The 19,359-nt window shown below is 35.1% G+C and overlaps 1 protein-coding gene across 1 annotated transcript in view; it reads left to right on the forward strand.

Annotated features, from left to right (window-relative positions):
- Window positions 1–19,359, forward strand: part of SAR1B (secretion associated Ras related GTPase 1B) — a 42,677-nt gene that overhangs the window by 5,102 nt on the left and 18,216 nt on the right. Inside the window, exon 2 of the mRNA XM_056811106.1 lies at window positions 17,536–17,611. Within this exon, the coding sequence (XP_056667084.1) occupies window positions 17,554–17,611 (58 nt within the window). The 5' untranslated portion in view covers window positions 17,536–17,553. The remainder of the gene's footprint in view (window positions 1–17,535; window positions 17,612–19,359) is intronic.

Consider the following 19,359-nt stretch of genomic DNA (forward strand, 5'->3'; position numbering starts at 1 on the left):
TGAATATCTTCTGCTAAATTTACATGGAACAATTAACAAAACTTCTCTTTTAAGTTCTTTCCTTCAATTAATTTTGACTAATTGTATTAATGTCTTGTTCATGTCTCTTCACCTTCATCAAAAGAATAGTATAAATACTTTATTATATGTTTGAATAAAATCTTAAAAAACTGTATCTATAATATTCCTCTCTTCTACCAGTTTAGTAATTCTATCCAGAAAGAAAATAAAGTTCATTTTGCATGCTCTCTTCTTGCTGAAGTCATGCTGGTTCTTTGTGATTGCTGCTTTCTTTTCTAGGTGTTCATTAACCATGTATTTCATAATTTGTTCTAGAATTTTGCCAGAAAGAAAAGTCCAATTCATTGGCTAGCTTTTTGTAGAATTAATTTTCTTCTCTTTTTTGAAAATTGAAACATTTACCTACTAGTCCTGTGGCATTCCTGTTCTTTAATACTTTTAAAAGAAATTTTTGTTACTGTCTATTAATATATTTCCAAGTATTTCCAAAAATAGTTCCAAATTAAAGAATTTTAGATATTTTTGGTATCTAAATATTTTAGTTCATAAGAATATTTTGGTTTATTTTCCAAAATTATATAATTCCATTCTAGTTGAAATGATTGTATTTTCAGCCCTCCATTTTTTTCATTTAAACCTTTACTTAAAAGTTTAAAGTTGTTACAGTTAAGTTTGAAAAGCTAAAACCTGACTGATAGTTGAAAATTGTATTTTAAAATATTAAAATACTTTAAGATATCCTCCTATTAATGAAATGTTTTTAGTACTTCAGTCCTTGATTTTCCCTTTTTAAAGCAAATAGAATGTGACTTTTAATTTACTGAGGTGTTTTCTAAAACCATTAATGTTTTGACCAAGATGGTCTTTTTAACTACCTAATACAGCATCTCTCTCTAGAAGAGAGATGTCTTTTCTTATTTTCCATTTGTGCATTTTAGAATGTCTATACTTTGCTTAAAAAAATTAAAATGAAATTTCTACAAGAACTTACACAAACCTATATAGTATTAATGGGGAAATTGCCAGTTTTATGTGAGAAGTTTAAGGAAGTTATTTTCACCTTGGTAATTTGAGTTCTTTTTGCATCATACTGTTTGCATTGATTTTCATGTTACTTGAGTTGATAGATTGATTGCTTTTCTAATCTTCATAGAGACTTTCTGTGTAGCATTTTATTAATGTAGTAAATAAATTTTCTAATGTGTATGCTAACTAATTGGGGAAATTAGGTTGTACAGTGGAACAGAGTGTCAGCCAGGCTTGGAGTCTGGAAGACTCATGTTTTTAAGTTCAAATCTGGCCTCAGGTAGACATTTAACACTGTTTGCCTCAGTTTCCTCATCTGTCAAATGAGCTGGAGAGGGAAATGGCAAACCATTCCAGTATCTTTGCCAAGAAAACCCTCAATAGAATCTTTAAGAGTCAGACACAATTGCAAATGATTGAGTAATAGCAATGTTAACTTATTCTTGGCCTTTGTTTTCCAGTTTTTTTAATTATAAGAGTATTCATAATATTATCATGTATCCTGTTCATGTATCCAATTATTAATGTACCATAAAGTGTCTTATTTTGTTTTAAATTCAGTATTACTTGTAAATATTTTTATGCAGTTAATTCTGCTCATAGTAAATTCTCTGCTTGCTTGGAAGATCCCGGAAGTCTGAATTTTTATTTGGCTAAATCTTACCTGGTCCCCTTCTCCCTTTCCATTCTTATGCTTCACTCTCTTCTATGCAGTCTTTAGGCCAGCTATGTTGGCCTGCTTTTGCTTCCTTGACCAGGATGCTTCCATTTCCATAACTTTCTGTTGGTGGCTGGAATACTCTGCCTCCTTACTTCTGTAAGATTTAAATTAATATCCAACACTGAAGAATTATATTTTATAAAGATTTTATAATTTTTATAAAGGTTTTATAATCATTTGAAGTATGAGGAATAAAAGGAAATAGAAGTATAAAAAAACCCAATTACCTAACAAAATTAAGACCACGTGACTAAGTTCTCCTTGCCTGTTTAAAAGACCCACTCCACAAAGCGACAACAGGAAGAGAAAAGAAGGAGAAGTGGGGCTATATCTTATCTTTCCAAAGTTTATATCTTTCCTACTGCAGCACATAATGTGAGAAGGAGAGAGTGAGATGCTGGGAATTGTAGTTTTAGGGTACAGATCCTAATTACACAATCCCCCCTGTGATTCCCATGGGAAATAAGCATATAGAAATCTCCCAGATTTACATTCCTAGTTTCCCCATGGAATCAGTATACATAACTAACTCATCTCTAAAGATCTCCAGACAGAGATATATCTCCAGACATATAATATTGTACTTACTAAGGGGAAATTACAATAATTTGGAGACAAAAGGGAAATAAAAGAGAAAGAGAACAAAACCAATGATTGTTAGGTTCATTGACAAAAAGCCAATTAGGGGGCATTCCCCTTTGGCATCATTCAAAATAAATATTTTCAATCCCCCCAATGTTCAATTTCATTACATCCCAAAGTTCATTCTGGATCCTTTGGTGGAGTGTGAGGTTTCTGTAGGTATCTCCATGGCACCTTCTCCAAACAGTTCACTTTCTTGATTCGGGGAGGTAGCAAGTTTCTTATCCTAAAGTTATTCTCAAACAAGAAATTTTTTATAAGTGTAAAATTATATGGCAATTATACACTTCCATCTTTCAATTGTGTGAAGTAAATTATTTAGGGAATGTTGATCCTGAGTATAGTCTAACTCTGGCCTCCCCTGGCATCAGCTTCACTATCATTGTGAATGTCAATGTGCAACATTGCCACTGAGGGAGGAGCTAATGGGATTTTTAAAATGTGAGGTGGGAAAGGTAAGAGGGACCTTTTTTACTTCTCTTGCACAGACTGACTTCTTGGTCTTGTGTTCTTGGCAAATGACAGTACAGCATGGAGGTGACCATGCTGGGCTGAAATCTGTGACTTGAACTTACCTTAAGATAGAAAGACCGAGACCTCTAGCAAATTCTCTCTTTACTAATAAATGCTTATAACTCTGGTGCTGAGCCTCCAGATCAATTGTTGTGTGTTTTACAATTACTCTAACTTCCTTCAAAATGTAGCTTTCTCCCCAGCTGCTAGTGTCTTTCCCTCTTAGGTCACTTTCCATGTGCTATGTATGTATCTTTTTTGTACTTTATTGTTTACATGTTGTCTTCCCCATTACAGTAGATACTTCTGGAGGGTAAGGTCTGTTTTTTGTCTTTTGTTCTATTTCCTGCTTGCTATCGTACTTGGCAATTAGTAAACACTCACTGAATATGGTACTTATATTACTAACTGAAATTATAGCCATTTCTAGCACAGGTTTCTTCTGTATTTTAATCTATTGCTTTCAGCATAAGGTTTTCCAGTTCTGAAGTAATAATGTTAGTTCATTTCATTAGAGTATGCTATTAAGTCCAAAAGCATGGTTTGGGGCCTATTTTGAGCTGATTTTTTGATATATGAAACAAATTAGGATGCAGATTCAGACCATTAGTCACTTTGTGGATGAGTGACTTGTGTGTATGATTGTAGTTAGATTCATCACAGCTATTTAGTAAAATGTAAATCACTGATGTCGGGTTTGTAGCTTTACCTTTATATTGGTTAAATAACATAGTACTATGACACCCATTAGAATCATGACTGACCTGATTTTAAATCACTAGCCAGGGCCACTTTCATTTAGCTATAATTAAAAACCTTGGAATATATCTTTTATAACACAGAGGATTAATTTTTTAAAGTATGCTATATTTGGTATTTTTCTGATAGTTTACAACTATCATAAAGAATTGGTTATTTTGTTTATTAAAGCTAACAAAAGCATATATTTGTGAAGTGATAGATGAATTATATTCAGCCTCACATATTAATGGTTGATCTTTCAGGGTCATTTTTGCCATATGTATACATGGATGAAAGATATTTAAAGATTCTCAGAAATTTCTAAATTTAATTTGTCCAGGAAACATTTTTTAGCTTTAAAAATAGACTTTTTATAAATGTTCATTTAGGGAAATTTTGGAGCAAAATAGGAACTTTAAATTATTTTTTAATGACAAAAATGACTACATATGTTTTTATTTATAATTTCATATTTAAAATTTTAAACTATTTGAGCCTATCACTCAGAAAATTTCTCATTTACTCTTAACTATGATTTGGAACACTGTTTCAAAGACATACCACATTTGGGTGTTACCTGCATATTTTAGATATTTTTCTTTATCCAATAAACATTCAGCACTTTGTGTAGTACATAGGTTCTTGGGGAACAGATATGAATCAGAAATGATCCTTTTCTCTGAGGAATCTATAATTTAGTAGAGAAAATAAAACAACTATTAATTTAAGGCAGTTTGTGATATGCTTTAAGATTGTTGCAAATAAGAAGGGGAGGAGAGAGAGATTATATCAGGGTATTAAAAAAGGCGTCATGGAGTAGGCATTCATTTGGACTTTGAAGGATAGGATAGGTTTTCAACAAATAGGTGAATACAACAAGATTGGTTGTAATCAGAGGAACAAAGGTAGGGAAGAACAAGTTATGTACAATGTCAGGTAGACTGGTTTGACTATTGCAGTGTTAGGGAAATGGAAAGTGAAGTTGAAATGGTGTGTTGAGGCCATACTGTGAAGAACCTTGAATGTCAGACCAAAGGACCTTAGATTTTATTTTGTAGCAAATTGTTGAAGATTTAAGTGGTCATGTACAAAACACAGAGGAGGTTTTTGCAGAAGTCTTTCAAGTGTTAGTTAATGAATGGGATCCTGAGCACATAAATAAAGGGATAAATTTAAAGATAGTTCAAAGGAATAATCAACAGGCTTTGGTATGATTTAATGGTAGAGCAAGGGAGTCAAATGGCTTTGTTGACTTGTTGAGAGAGGTGGTGGGTTATAAAGAAGTGCATGAAACTTATTTTTATTCATACTTGAAACACATAAATCAAAATAAGAATCAAAATCAACTATGTTTAAGTGCCAGTCTCCTTCATTTGTTTGCTATATGGTAAGTAGTTCATCACTTTACCCTCAGGATTTCTTTTTTCCTCTTCTGAAAGAAAAAATTACTCTAGGACAGTGATGACAAATCTTTTAGAGACCAAGTACCCAAACTGCACCCTCATGTGCATGAACCTCTCTCTTACCCCAGTCAGGGGAGGGAGGAAGTGTTTCTATTAGGCTATTGGGCAGAGGGGCAGGTGAAGTAAAAAAATGTACTTGGGTGCAGTGGAGAGAGGGAGGGGAGCAGTCCCTTCTGGCACATACAAAAGAAAATTTTAAACTGTAGGTTTTGCAAATGTGAAGTATTGTTGTTATCATCATTCCAAGTAAAAATTAAAATTAGACATTTCTGATGAATTAAAGAATTTCAGAGTTAGAATGGGCAAATGTATAAGAACACTCCAACATTGAAAAAAATGGTCATTCTCAACTTTGGGCAATTTTAATAAGGAGAAACTGATTCCATTTTTTGATAGCTCTTGTTGGTTTTTTCCCCCCTTTCTTCAGAAAGTTTGTATTTATACTACATCTATTTATTAAAGATATTTTGTTTTACCAATTACATGTAATAATTATTTTCCACATAAGTTTTCGGAAGGTATAAGATCCAAATTGCCCCCCTTCCTCCCTTCTCTTCTCCATCCCAAAGATGGTAAGCAATTTAATCTGGGATATGCATGTATTATTATGCAGAAGCTATTTTCATATTATTCATTGTTGTAAGAGAATGTTCATATAAAACAAAAAAACCTCCAAATAAACTAAAGTAAAAAATCGTATGCTTTGATCTGCAGTCTGACTTCAACAGTTCTTTCTCTGGAGGTGGATAGCAAGCATTCTTTGTCATAAGTCCTTCAGAATTGTCCCAGATCATTGTATTGTTGATAATAGCTAAGTCTACCACAGTTGATCATTCTGCAGTATTGCTTTTACTTTATATAGTGTTCTTCTGGTTTTGCTTATTTCCGTCTGCATTGGTTCATGTAGGTTTTTCTAGCTCTTTCTGAAATCATCCTGTTTAGCATTCTTCATAGCACTATAGTATTCCATCACTATCATATACCACAATTTGCTGAGTCATTACCCAATTGATTGCTAAATTGATGAACATACCCTCAGTTTCCAGTTGTTTGCCACCACAAAAAAGGATGCTATAAACATTTTTGTATAGGTAGGTCCTCCCTTCCCCCCCTTTAAAAAAATCTCTTTGGGATATAGACCTAATAGTGGTATGATAAAGACTATGCTTTGTTTTATAGCCCTTTTAGCATAGTTCCAAATTGTCCTCCCATAATGGTTGGACCAATTCACAACTCTACTAACAATGCATTGATTCCCAATTTTGCCACATCTCCTCTAACATTTATCACTTTCCTTTCCTGCCCCATTGGCAAATCTGATAGGTGTAAGGTGGTACCTCAGAGTTGTTTTAGTTTGCATTTCTTTAATGAAGAAGGATTTAGAACATTTTTTCAAATGACTATTTGATTTCTTCATCTGAAAACTGCTTGCTCATATCCTTTGATCATTTGTCAATTGGGAATGGGATTGCTCTAATTGTTAAGAAAGTTTTCCTAAATAGGATTCTTTGTAACTTTTACCAAATCTAGGTTTATGGAGTGAGACATGAATGTCATTATTTTTCTCTAGACTTTGGAACATTCATAAGTTTGGACCTCTAATGTAATAAAATAGTACATAACTTTGTGACATAAATTAAAGGAAAAGATTTATGTGAATATATTATTATGAAATATAATTAAAAGCTGTCATCTCTATTCTGTGTAGATGTTCTGTTAGCATCCAGACCAGCAATGACTAAAGCTATACTTCTTTTCCTTCTCTACCCTGACTTCTCTAACTCCATTAATGGCACTTCTATCATTTTTGCTACCTATCCAGTTTTGTAACCTTAGTGAAAATAATAACAGCAAGGGTGGTAACTAACATTTATATAAGCAGTCTACAAAGACTTTATAGGAATCAAAATTCCCAGAAGCCTATGAGGAAAGTGTGGCTGTTATCTCAGTTTTACTAATGAGGACAAGGAGGCTCAGAGAGGCTAAGTGACTTGTCCTGTAGTTCTGCAACTAGTGTCAGAGGCAGGATTTGTGGGCAGGAAGCCTCTGATTCCATCCTGCCCCTACTGCTGATTATGGATTCCATTTATTTTGTAGATGAGTTAGAACAAATCACTTCAGTTCCTTGGGCCTTGATTTCCTGATCTCTAAAATGAGGAGTTGGAGTAGATGATCTATCCATAAGGGCCCTTTCCAGCTCTGAATTTATGATACTACCATTCCTCTTTGTTTTTCACCCTATATGTATACCCTATATATATCCAGTCAGTGCTTAGTTTTCTTAGTTTTCTCTATGATCTTTCTCTCACATCTGGCATCTCTTTTGTAGTCCCACTACAATCACTTCAAATCAGGTGATTCTCAGAGTATATTTCCAGTATCTCTAGAGGTCTGTGAGATTCTTTCAGGAATTCCACAAAGTCAAAACTTTTCATAATAATACTAAGATGTTTTATTTTTAATATGATAAATATGACCAGATATAACTTTTATAAACAGAATCTTTTCGGATTGCCTTTAGCAATTTTTCTTAATACAAAAGGGGTCTGGAGCCCCAAAGTTTGAGAATCACTGATCTAGAGGGATTATTTCAGTGATCCCATGCCATGCCTTACCCACCCCCCCAGACTGTGTGCCAGTGCCTGCCTCCCATTGCATGCCCAGACCCCAACTACAAGTGTCTGGACTCCCTGACTATATGCCATTCACCCCTGCATTTGGGGGTGGGGCCGAGGGAGAGGCTGGGCTTCTAGGGGAGACTCCAATGCCCCAAATCCTTCCCTTGAGTTTGGGGGTGGGTGGGGCCAGGCTATCAGCCCTGGGCCAGCTGCACCACCCCCAGGGGGCCACTGAACTCACTACTTCTACTTGGCTCCTCAGGGCACAAGGGGCGGGGCCACTGCAGCTGCTGGGCTTGGGGAGGCTAGGAGGTAGTCAGAGGGGCATGACCATGCCTGCTATGGTGGAGAGAGGCTAGAATGCCTCACCTCCTGCATCTTTTGTGTGCCCATGTGTGCCATCTTTGGCACATGTGCCATAGGTTCACAATCATGAAATTATTGTAACTGATATCCCAACTGAGCTTTCTGTTTATTTTCCTAATGTACTTCAGTGATTGTTACTCCTTAAAAATCTTTGTTCTCCATTATCTTTTCCATAAACCCCTGATTCTGGCATTAAAGACATACAATGTGGTTCTGACCAACCTTTTCTTTGTACATTCCATAGGTATAGTGACTAAAATTGTAATTTCACTGGTGTCAGGAACTCCTAAGAAACAATGTTTTATGAGTTTTAAGTCACTTATTGTTATACATCTAGGACATTATTCATTCATATGTCTTCTAATTGAATATCTTGTGATAAAATTTGTTATTAGAGATTAAGGTTAAGAATATTCATTGACTACACACTTATGGTTTTGGTCCATTCTTCATAGTTTAAACACTTTACAAAGATCTACAAAATTAGTTTATGTTATATAATGTAGTATACAGATGCACATGGATTAAAAGTAAGGTTATTCTTGTGGCATATTGGCTCTACTAGCTACCACAAGTTGAAGCTCTTACCTGGGTCTCTTATGCAGGTTGACTCTGTGCTTATTACAAGTGTAGACCAATTTCAGTGTGTGTGAGAATGCTCTATGTACTAGAGTTATTAAAATACTATTCTGGTGTGTATTGTGTATGGAACGTAACTATTTGGGAGGATTTTAGCTAATTTTTTTCTAATCTTTCACTTATTACTTGATTCAGCCATTCAGGTATTACCTATTTTATTTAGTTTAAAATCATGGTGAATACTTAGATTTCTTTTTAATATTTCTTTTTAAAAATAGTTAAAAATATTTTTAAAAACAGTTTAAAATAGTTAAAATATTTTTAAAAACAGTTTAAAATAGTTAAAAATATTTTTAAAAACAGTTAAAAATAAAAATAGTCATGTTTTTATAGTATTTTTAACTTTACAAGGAGTGTTATACATTTTCTTATTTGATGTTCAAAACAACCCTGTGAAATAGGTGTTTTCTTATCTTCATTTTACAGATGAGGAAACTGAGACTTAGAGAGGTTGTGCCCAGGATTACATGATTAGTGTCTGTTCAGGATTTGAATCTTCCTGAAATCAAATCCAGCACTGTAGCTTCTACACTATTCTTCCTTTTATTGAATTGTTCTCATGAGTTTGTGGTAGAGAGTAACATCAGAAATTTCAACACTTAGGACAACTCATTACCTTATTGACCCTATGTAGGAAAGAAAGGACATCAACAGAAAACCTTTACAAATTTTTTTAGAGTCTCTAGGTACATTTCACTTGTATGAGGTCACTTCCCTGATGCTCTAAACTTGACTCCATTTTCTACTTGGAGCTAGTTTTGTAGGTTTTTAATTATTATTTTTTTAAAGAATTAGCATTACAGAATTTCAAGTTGAAAGGGACCTCAGAGGTCATCTTATTTTACCCATGTTTGAAAAGAATCCCTTTCTCCCTTTTTTTCTTATTTAAATCTCTACTTTCTATCTTAGTAACAATTCTGAGGCAGAAGGATTTTGGCTACATAAAAAAAAGAAATAAGATATAGTAGTTGTGAGGCTAGGCATATCAAGTGAGGGTTTTATGAGATATGGACATGTTTTTAGGCAGTGGAGAAGCATCCAATAGAGGATAGATTGAAGATGGGTGATATGTTGGGGATCCTGGAGGATCAGCCTTTTTGAAAAGACAGGATAGAACAGACCACTTGAATATAGAGAGGGGGTTGCTTTGGAAGGAAGGGCCATGTCTTCATATGAGACATGAGTGGAGGAGGAGACAGTGGCAGAAGGCTGCAGTATTAGTTGGAGAAGATGGAACAAAACGGAACTCTTAGCCAGTGGCCTCCATTTTTCTAGTTGGAGTTGTTTGCCATTTCCTTCTCCAACTTATTTGATATGAGGAAACTGAGACAAATAGTGAGTTCCCTGGGATCATAGAGCTAGTATGAGGTATATGATATAAGATTCTTAGCTGAGATGGTGGGAAGAGGGGGCAGCCTTGGGAAGTTGTGAAGAGTGATGGAAAAGTTGGGAAGAACTGCTGTAGTGAGTGGGACAGTGAGTAAATTAGGGAGGTATAAAAAGATCATCTTGCCAAAGTGAGGGTACAGTTGAGGCTATTTGGAGGAGTTGTGATTTGTGATTGGTATCCGTAATGGGGAGATCACTAATCTGTCTTGAGTTGTTCTTCTTTTGTTTTCTAAATGACATCACGGGTGTATAATAATTAAAATTATGAGGCTGGTGGCAGCTTAATAAATTTATTAAATCGTAGTAGTAGTAGTAGTAGTAGTAGTAGTAGTAGTAGTAGTAGTAGTAGTAGTAGTAGTAGTAAAGAGAGGGAAAGGTAGGAGAGAGGTAGAGAGATACTTAGCTTTCTAATCTGCAAATGCCATTTGGGCCTCTAGCTAAAACTCCAACAAGGGTTCACTCCTCTCTCTGTGCTCTCGCCAGAAGACCAAGACTGACTTCTGGCTGACCTTGTAAGCTTTTTTCTATTCATACTAACTCTCACATAGCACATCTGAGGAACAAATCATAGTTTCTTAATTTGCCTGGAATGCCCATAGGGGCAGTGCCTGTGGAATCAGTTTCCTGGCTTGTTGGTTCTTTGGTTCTTTAACTTCCTTTCTCTGAAGTCTTACCTATATCTGAATTTACTCAGTGGTCTTTGACCTCCAGGTCACTGAGAGATGATGTTAAAAAGGTTATACAACAGAGGGAGAAATTTGCTTCCAGCAGGTGATATCTAGATTTGTGCAGTTGAATTTGTCTGCACAAAGTCATCAGTCTCACCTTCTCTTCTAGACTCATTAAAAGCCAGTGAAATGACAAAGGTGATGGCCTGGGATGCAGTGGATGACCTTGGTATCTTCAATGTCTGGCTAAGCTCAAAACTCCACAGCATGTGCTTCAACTGCTTTCATGGCTATTAGAACAAATTGTTTTCATTTGCCTATTCTGCCAGGGGTAGACATGCTTGGAGTAGACATCCCCCTGATTCACCTATGGGTTTGAGGCCTGTTGATTACCTTCAACCTGGGTTAGCCTGTCTGGTGAGATGGTTTCACTAGGGCCATGATGGCAAACCCATGGCACATGTGCTAAAAAGGGCATGCAGAGCCCTCTTTGTAGGCATGCCTACAGTTGCCCCCTGGAGTTCATTACTAGAAAGGCAGAGGGACTCTGGAGAGCTGTTCCCTTCTCCTTCTCCATGCCTGCCTCTCATCTCCTGCTCCTCTGCCCAGCAACCCAATGGGAGTGCTTCCTCCCTTGTCTGGGAGGGTGGGCATGGCATTGCATTCAGTCTGGGAGTGGGGTGAGGGCAGGGCCTGGCACTCTGTTTCTAAAAGGTTTGCCATCACTGTACTAGGGTGTGGCTGCTGCATATGTTACAACTTCTTGGAGCCACAGGTGAGAATTAGGTGACAAGTGGACACCAAAGGTGGATAAGTAGCTCTGAAAAGGGCTCAGCAAGCTCTCATAATAAAATGCTAGTCCTCCCTGAACACCCCACATCCTTTAAGCATTTTCCCAACTAGATAACTTAGCTGATGCACATCTTTCTTTGATTCTATAAATGATAGTTTTCATGACTGTCAAATTCCATATGCTTAAAATTACTTGTTTTTTAAAAATTGATTTTTTTTCCTCCAATTTCATGTAGATACAATTTCTTACAATTTTTTTCTGACATTTTGTGATTCAAATTCTCTCCTTTCTCTCCCCATTACCTGAGGTGGTAAATAGTTGATATGCATTTATCAGTGCTTTCATGTATATTTCCATATTCTTCATGTCGTGACTGAAGATACATATCACGTATATAATAAAAAACTCATGTAGGAAATAAAATGAAGGCTTTGATCTGCAGTGAGTTTTTTTTTTTTTTTAAAATAAAAACCCTTACCTTCTGTCTTGGAGTCAATACTGTGTATTGGTTCCAAAGCAGAAGAGTGGTAAGGGCTAGGCAATGGGGGTTAAGTGACTTGCCCAGGGTCACACAACTGGGAAATGTCTGAGGCCAGATTTGAAACCAGGACCTCTGGTCTCTAGGCCTGGCTCTCAATACACTGAGCTACCTAGCTGCCCCCCTGCAGTAAGATTCTGATAGTTCCTTCCATCCTTTGGATGTGGTTGGTGTTTTTTGTTTTGTTTTGTTTTTATATCATGAGTCCCTTGGGGTTATCTTGGAACCTTGGTCATCCTACAATATTTCTGTTATTGTATACACTATTCTCATTCTGCTCATTTTACTTTGCATTAGTTCATATATAAGTCTTTTCAGGCTTTCTGTTCATCATTTGTTATGGCACAATACTTTTTTATTACAACCATATACCATAACTTGTTCAGCCACTCCCCATTTGATGCACACTTCCTCAGTTTCCAATTCTTTGCCACTATAAAAAGAGTTGATAAAATATTTTTATACAAGTAGACTCTTTTCCCTTATCTCTGATCTCTTTGGGTTACAGACTCAGTAGTTGGTATTGCTGGGTAAAAGGATATGCATAGTCAGTGGTCCTTTGGACTTAGTTCCCAATTGCTCTCCAGATTGGTTGTCACAGTTCCACTAATAGTGCATTTGTGTCCCAGATTTCTTACATCCCCTCCAGCATTTATCATTTTCCTTTTTTGGTCATCTTAGCTGCTCTGATAGAGCTGTTTTAATTTGCATTTCTCTAATCAATGGTGATGAGGAACATTTTTTGAAAAGTTTATTTATTTAATTAATCAATTTAGAGTATTTTTCCATAGTTACATGAATCATGTTCTTTTCCTCTCCTCCTCCCACCCCCCTACAGTAGCTAATGAGTAATTCCACTAGGTTTTACATTGATAAGACCCATTTCCATATTATTAGTATTTGCACTAGGGTGATCGTTGGAGCATTTTTTAATATGGGTATGGATAGTTTTAATTTCTTCAGCTGAGAACTGCCTATTCATATCCTTTGACCATTTATCAATTGGAGAATGCTTTGTATTCTTAAAAATTTGACTCAGTTCCCTATGTGTCTGAGAAATGAAGCCTTTGTCAGAGACACTTGCTTTAATAACATTTTTCCCCAATTTGTTTTCCTTCTAATTTTGGTTGTATTGGTTTTGTTTGTGTTTAAAATGACTTTGAAAAGCAAAACATCAGAGACTCATGTTGTCCTTTCTCTGAGCTAATGTGAGAAGATTGTGTTCTTAAAGATTTTATTGCCCAATTTCTTTCTACTGTATTAACCTGGATATAGTAAGACAATGCCCCCCAATATGTACCTTTGAAAGTCACATTTGCTATATATTTGAGCACTTCCAGCTTAGAAACCACAAGTTGTGCATGTCAAATTTCACCTTTAATACTAAAGGTGCCAAATCAGTGTTGATTAAAACTACTGGAAATGAGAAAAAAAATGACCCTGATGCTTGCAGTCATAGCTGATGGGTGAAAACGGACTCCTTACATGTAATTTTAAGGCGTAAAACATTACCTAAGGAAAAGTTACTATCAGGAGTGATCTTTCGTGTGCAGGAAAAGGGATGAATAAATGAAGAACTTGTGTTAGATTGGTTAAATATAGTCTGGGGTAGGCGTTTGGGTATGTTACTGCATCAGAGAGGAATACTCAAAGAGTTCAAAGGTCACCTGACTGAAATTGTGAAGAAGAGAATTGCTGAAATGCACATAGACCTACATAGTTGTTATCCTTAGAAGAATGACATCGCAATAACAAGTGTTAGATGTAGTAATTTATAAGGCCTTTAAAGATCATTTGAGGAAAGGACATAAGGAATGGATGTTGCCTGGAAACCATGAATTTACTCCAAATTGGGAAAAATAAACTGTTGGTCACTGTATTAGGGAACTGGATCAAAACTGCTTGGGACAACATCTCCACCGAATCCATTGTTTTGATTTTTTTTAAACCCTTACCTTCCATCTTAGAATCAATACTATGTATTGGTTCAAACGCAGAAGAGTTTGGCAATGGGGGTTAAGTGACTTCCCCAGGGTCACACAGCTAAGAAGTATCTGAGGTCACATTTGAACCCAGGACCTCCTGTCTCCAGGCCTGACTCTCAATCCACTGTGCTACCCAGCTGCACCTCCACCGAGTCCATTGTGCTTGGATTTTTAAAATGTTGTGTATCAAACAGTATGAATGGTAGTGACGACGGTGTTTTGTGGGAAGAAGAGAGTGACAGTGATGACTCAATGATGTTCCACTTTGGGAGTTGAAGAAATAGAAGAGGAAGGAGAATATGATTAAATATTGGAAGGTAGTTTGTTTCTCACATCTATAAAAGTAATACACATTTAATAAATAAAAGTGTTGGCATTAAAACTTCTTTAACTTGTTTTCAGGACTGTGAAAAAACTTTGAATATAAAGAGCCTGCATTATTCACAAGTTAAGAGAAAGTCATAATTTAAAAGGATAAAATAAAATGGGTGTTTCCTCTTTCTGTTATCCTTCATACTTGGGATTATACTCTATTCGGGGTCATATATTTGGACTAATATGATACTTCCTTGTGGGAACGAATGTGAAATAATTATTGTTCACAATTTGTTATTTGAACTGTGCTATTTCTGATTTTGCTTATCACTCAATAAATGGAATCCTATCAAAAATATTTATACTCCAGGTTTTTATATCATGACATCTCGATTCATTTCAACAAATATATCAAATACAAAATTCTTAAAGATTTTCTTTTTCACTGTGAGTAGAAATTAACAAAGTATATTGCAGACTGGATATTCCTATATGAAACTTTTGTTGATGAGTGTTTATTGTCATGTATGAGATGAAAGGTGAAGTGTTTGGATATGACTCAGTCAGGTTGGACTATGACCCTTTCTTTAGCTATCTATTATTTTTCAACCAAAATCATGTCATAAAATAGAGACCTTTGTATTGTAGGGATCGAAGAGCAAGATCCTTTTTCTTTATTGGGCCTTAAGCAGTATAGAAAATCAGTATGGGGCAACTAGCTGGCTTAGTAGATAGAGCCAGACTTGGAGGGGGAGAGGTTCTGGGATCAAAAGTGGCCTCAGACACTTTTTAATTTTGTGATGCTGGGCAAGTCACTTAACCCCAGTTGCCTAGCCCTTACTGTTCTTCTGCCTTGGAACCAATATTCAGTATTGATTCCAAGATAGGAGGTAGGGTTTAAAAAGAAAAAAGAAAATCAATTTAGAATTCAATGGACCAGCTGCACCTAAGACTAATAAAAACTTGTTTTCTCAAGGCAATTCTTTCAGTGATATTCCAGAAGTTTGGTAGGTCCAAAACTTAAACATGTGCAACATATTCCTGGTACATAGTAGGTACTTAATAAATACATGTTGATTGATTGTCTCTGTATCTTTCTGGCTGTTAATCTCCCTTGCTTGAAGTGTAATCTCTTTCAACCTCCACCCATTAGAGTTTCTAGTTTCCTTCCTACCTAATACAGTGGTACCTTGACACATGAGTTTAATTAGTTCCATGGCCAAGCTCATAACTCAGTTTGCTCTTGTGTCAAATCAAATTTCTCCATTTAAATTATGGAAATGCAATTAATCCATTCCAACCCCCCCAAAAAAACACACAAATTTTTTTATATGCTTTTAAACATGAAAATGTACTTTATAAATAACAAATAAATATATTTATAGATAATAAGAAAGAATGTAAAGAAATAAACTTGCTTATGAAATGTTTTTTACCTTCAAGGTCAGGCAAAGATACTGGCAGAGAAGGTTTTTATTTTGTGTGCTGTCATTTACCATAACTCTACACGTGTAATGCTACATTTAAATGCAAAATTGACCTTACACATTACTTACAATATGTAACTTTATTGTTAAACTTAATTGCTATTTTTTTACTTAATTACCATCATTTTCTTCATTGAATTTTGACTGTTTTGCCACACTTTCCTCGATTTCACTTACAGGGCTTTTCAACAAAAAACCTTTCCATGGAAGTTTGTTTCTTCCTCCCTTTCAGAACATTTTGATAATGTGTGAAACAAGTGTTGTCATACAGCTCCAATGCAAGACCTGTTGCAATTTTTTCTGGGTGTGTTTTTTTCATTCAACTTTTTTATTTTTTCCCAAATCCTCAACATTTCCTTAATTTTGCTTGTACTGATTACCTCATCCACCTTGGGCTCCTCCCACTGGCAGAAGCTTGTTATTTGACTATCCGCTGGTGACTTAAAGCATAAAATCCCAATTGTGACTGCTCATATCTCAAATTGCTTGTAACTTAAGGTGCTTGGGTATCAAGGCACCACTGTATCTTGTATCTATTTTTTTTAAATCTGTTTCTGCATATTATATATTAATAACCTGTTAACCCTGTTGTCAATTCTTTGAGGACAGGCGTTTGTTTCACAATTGTCTTTGTACCCCTACTGTAACTTAGCATGGTGTCTGATCCATAGTAAATGTTTAATAAAATAAAAAATTGATTGGTTGAAAATAAAAGAGTGATTTAGTGACTTACCAGGTCATACACTTAGTAAGTAGTAATGATTTGCCAACAAAATTCTTTACTCTAAACTTAATACTCTTCCCTCTGTACCATGCTGATTCTGACAATGCAGAAGAGATTTTTTACTTTGTAAGATACGATTACAATCATTCAGTTTTGTCTGTCTATACACACATTTATGGTTGTGGTTATGCTTTCTCTAATATAGACTATCACTCCTTCATAACTCATTAGATGGTCTTTGGGAGTTGCTGTAGCTAAAAAAAAATCCATTGCCTCTTGACTAACCTGGTAGTGAGTCTCTCAAGAATGCAGCTAAGTAGCTCAGTGAATAGAGATCCAGGCCTGGAGACAGGAGGTCCTCTGTTCTAACCTTTACCACTTGTTGACATAGATTTTGAAACTTCAAGATTATTTCTATGAAACAACGAGGAAAGAGGGAAGGACTTTATGTATATGTGTATATATATTTATAAGTTTTTTCTAATTATGTCTATAGATCAAACACCTGTATAATGTTTCATATAGACTACTACCATTGTTGAGATATTTCTATGCACATATTTATGCACAATAATTACTTATTGGCGAGGTTTATAGTTAATTTTAGGGTAATTTAGGTATGTTATTACTCTCATTTGCTCAATCAAATCATATCCTACAAAATTCCACTACAGACCATTTAAAATTAATCTGTTACTTCCTTGAACTTTCTACTATATTAGGTATATTTGCAACAACAACTTTTAAATACTTCAAATGATTACTGTCTGCTGGTATAGAAGTTTGGATTATCCTCAATTTATTTGGCATGAAATAGTGCATCGGTGATGTTGGTATTTAAAAATACTTATATTACATACTTTAAAACTCAGCATTTATTTTTCAGACCCTTTAAAATCTGGATATGTCCTTCATATTTGACTGGATTTACAGTGGTTTCAGCAGTGTGCTACAGTTTTTAGGTAATGTTAACCTCTTTCTTTCTTGGCTACAATTATTCATGCTTTCTGATCTCTGATGAAAGTTAACTAGTAGTAATGCATAATTGTATACTTTCACAGTGTACCTTAGTTATAAAAATATGAATTATTGAGCAAGACTTGCTTACTTAGTAGTGCTGATCAGTGACACTATACCTTAAACTTTTATTCTTTTTTTTATCTTGAGCTTTGACTTTTCAGTGAAATTTAAATTCTTTTGATTTATTAAAAAAATTAATGGAGGGTATTCCTTATTTTAATATTGTAATAATTTGCATCTGAGTGTTCCTATCTCCTTTAGAGGTTCAAATTATAACCTAAATTTGGTTTTTATAATCTGTTTGTCTCATAATAAACCAGCAAAATAGAGTGGCATTTCATAGACTATACTGGTTAAAAGTTCCAGTTTATTCATAGCAGTTCTCAGAAGGATTTTAATCTTCACTGTAAATATTTTTCTTGCACATATAATACTTGAGTTAAATATTAAAATTGGGTTACAAGTCCAGAGACTGAATTAAAGTGGTAAAAATGTCAAGAGAAAAACTTTAATTATAGCATTATTTTGTTGAACTTCTATATTCTGAGATGTATAGAAACCCACAGCTTTTTGTTTTATTTTAAAATAAATGTGCATGATAAATGGCACAGTGTTATTCTATAGGTCCAATATCAAATCCTACAAAGGTAACTACAAGAAAATTTATAAAAGTTTTTTTTTTGTCTTAACTGAAATTTTGTTTTGGTAAGAGTATAAAATCCTTGAATGTTGGAACTGGAAGGAACTTCAGAAATGCACCCTTTCATTTGATAGGAGGAAACTGAGGCCAGGGAATGCGTGTGTCTTGCTTCAGGCATGCCAGAACTGAGATTTAGGATAAAGGTTTTCTGGTTGCCATCATAGGTTGTGTAATTTTAGATCTGGAATTACAAAAGAGAATCATGTAGTCATTAAAAGATTGTATTTTGAAAATTGCAGGAAGACTCTAGAATATAAAAATGGGGATAGTAATGTTAATAGCACTAATGTAGGTGATCTTTATATATGGCATTTTGTTAAAAGATCAAATATTAAAAGAAATTTAAGCTAGGATTTAGAACTGAAAGGGCTACCATTTTACAAAAAGTTAAATGAATTCCCCCAAGTTGAGCTCAGCTGCTCTGACTCCAAAGCCAATATTCTTTTAACTATACTAAGTTGCTTCTTTCAGTTCAAATCAGGATTGTGGATGTAGAAGGGATCTTTGAGAAGGAAAATGACCCATTTGCCTGGATAGTAAATAGTAGCTTGAAAATTCAAAGCCATATCCATTAATGCCAAATTCAGTACTTTTTCTATTATAGTCTGATAATCACTTCATTTAAAATTCATGTTTATGCTACCCTGTGAATAGACAGCACACGTAACAACTGAGATGTTAAGAAGTGAAGTGAGTTGTCAGTAGTCACAAGGCAAAAAAGTGACTGATGTAGGACTCATGATTACAATGACACAGAATCTGAGGTGGAAGGGGCAACAGAGGACCTAGTGCCAGCCTCACCTGATCAGACCTGAACCCCATCTGCCCTACTCTAGTAATGCAATATACTTGACATTCCCAGTGACCTCCTTGTTTTTTTCACATTCCGTTCCCATAATTCTTTTTCAAAATGTAGCTTTTTCTCAAGTTTTCCAAAGATTAACTTGATTCTATTCTGATCTACACTTTATTGAATATATTAATACAGAT

This window comes from Monodelphis domestica, chromosome 1 (assembly GCF_027887165.1).
Source record: "Monodelphis domestica isolate mMonDom1 chromosome 1, mMonDom1.pri, whole genome shotgun sequence".
Taxonomy (NCBI): Eukaryota; Metazoa; Chordata; class Mammalia; order Didelphimorphia; family Didelphidae; genus Monodelphis; species Monodelphis domestica.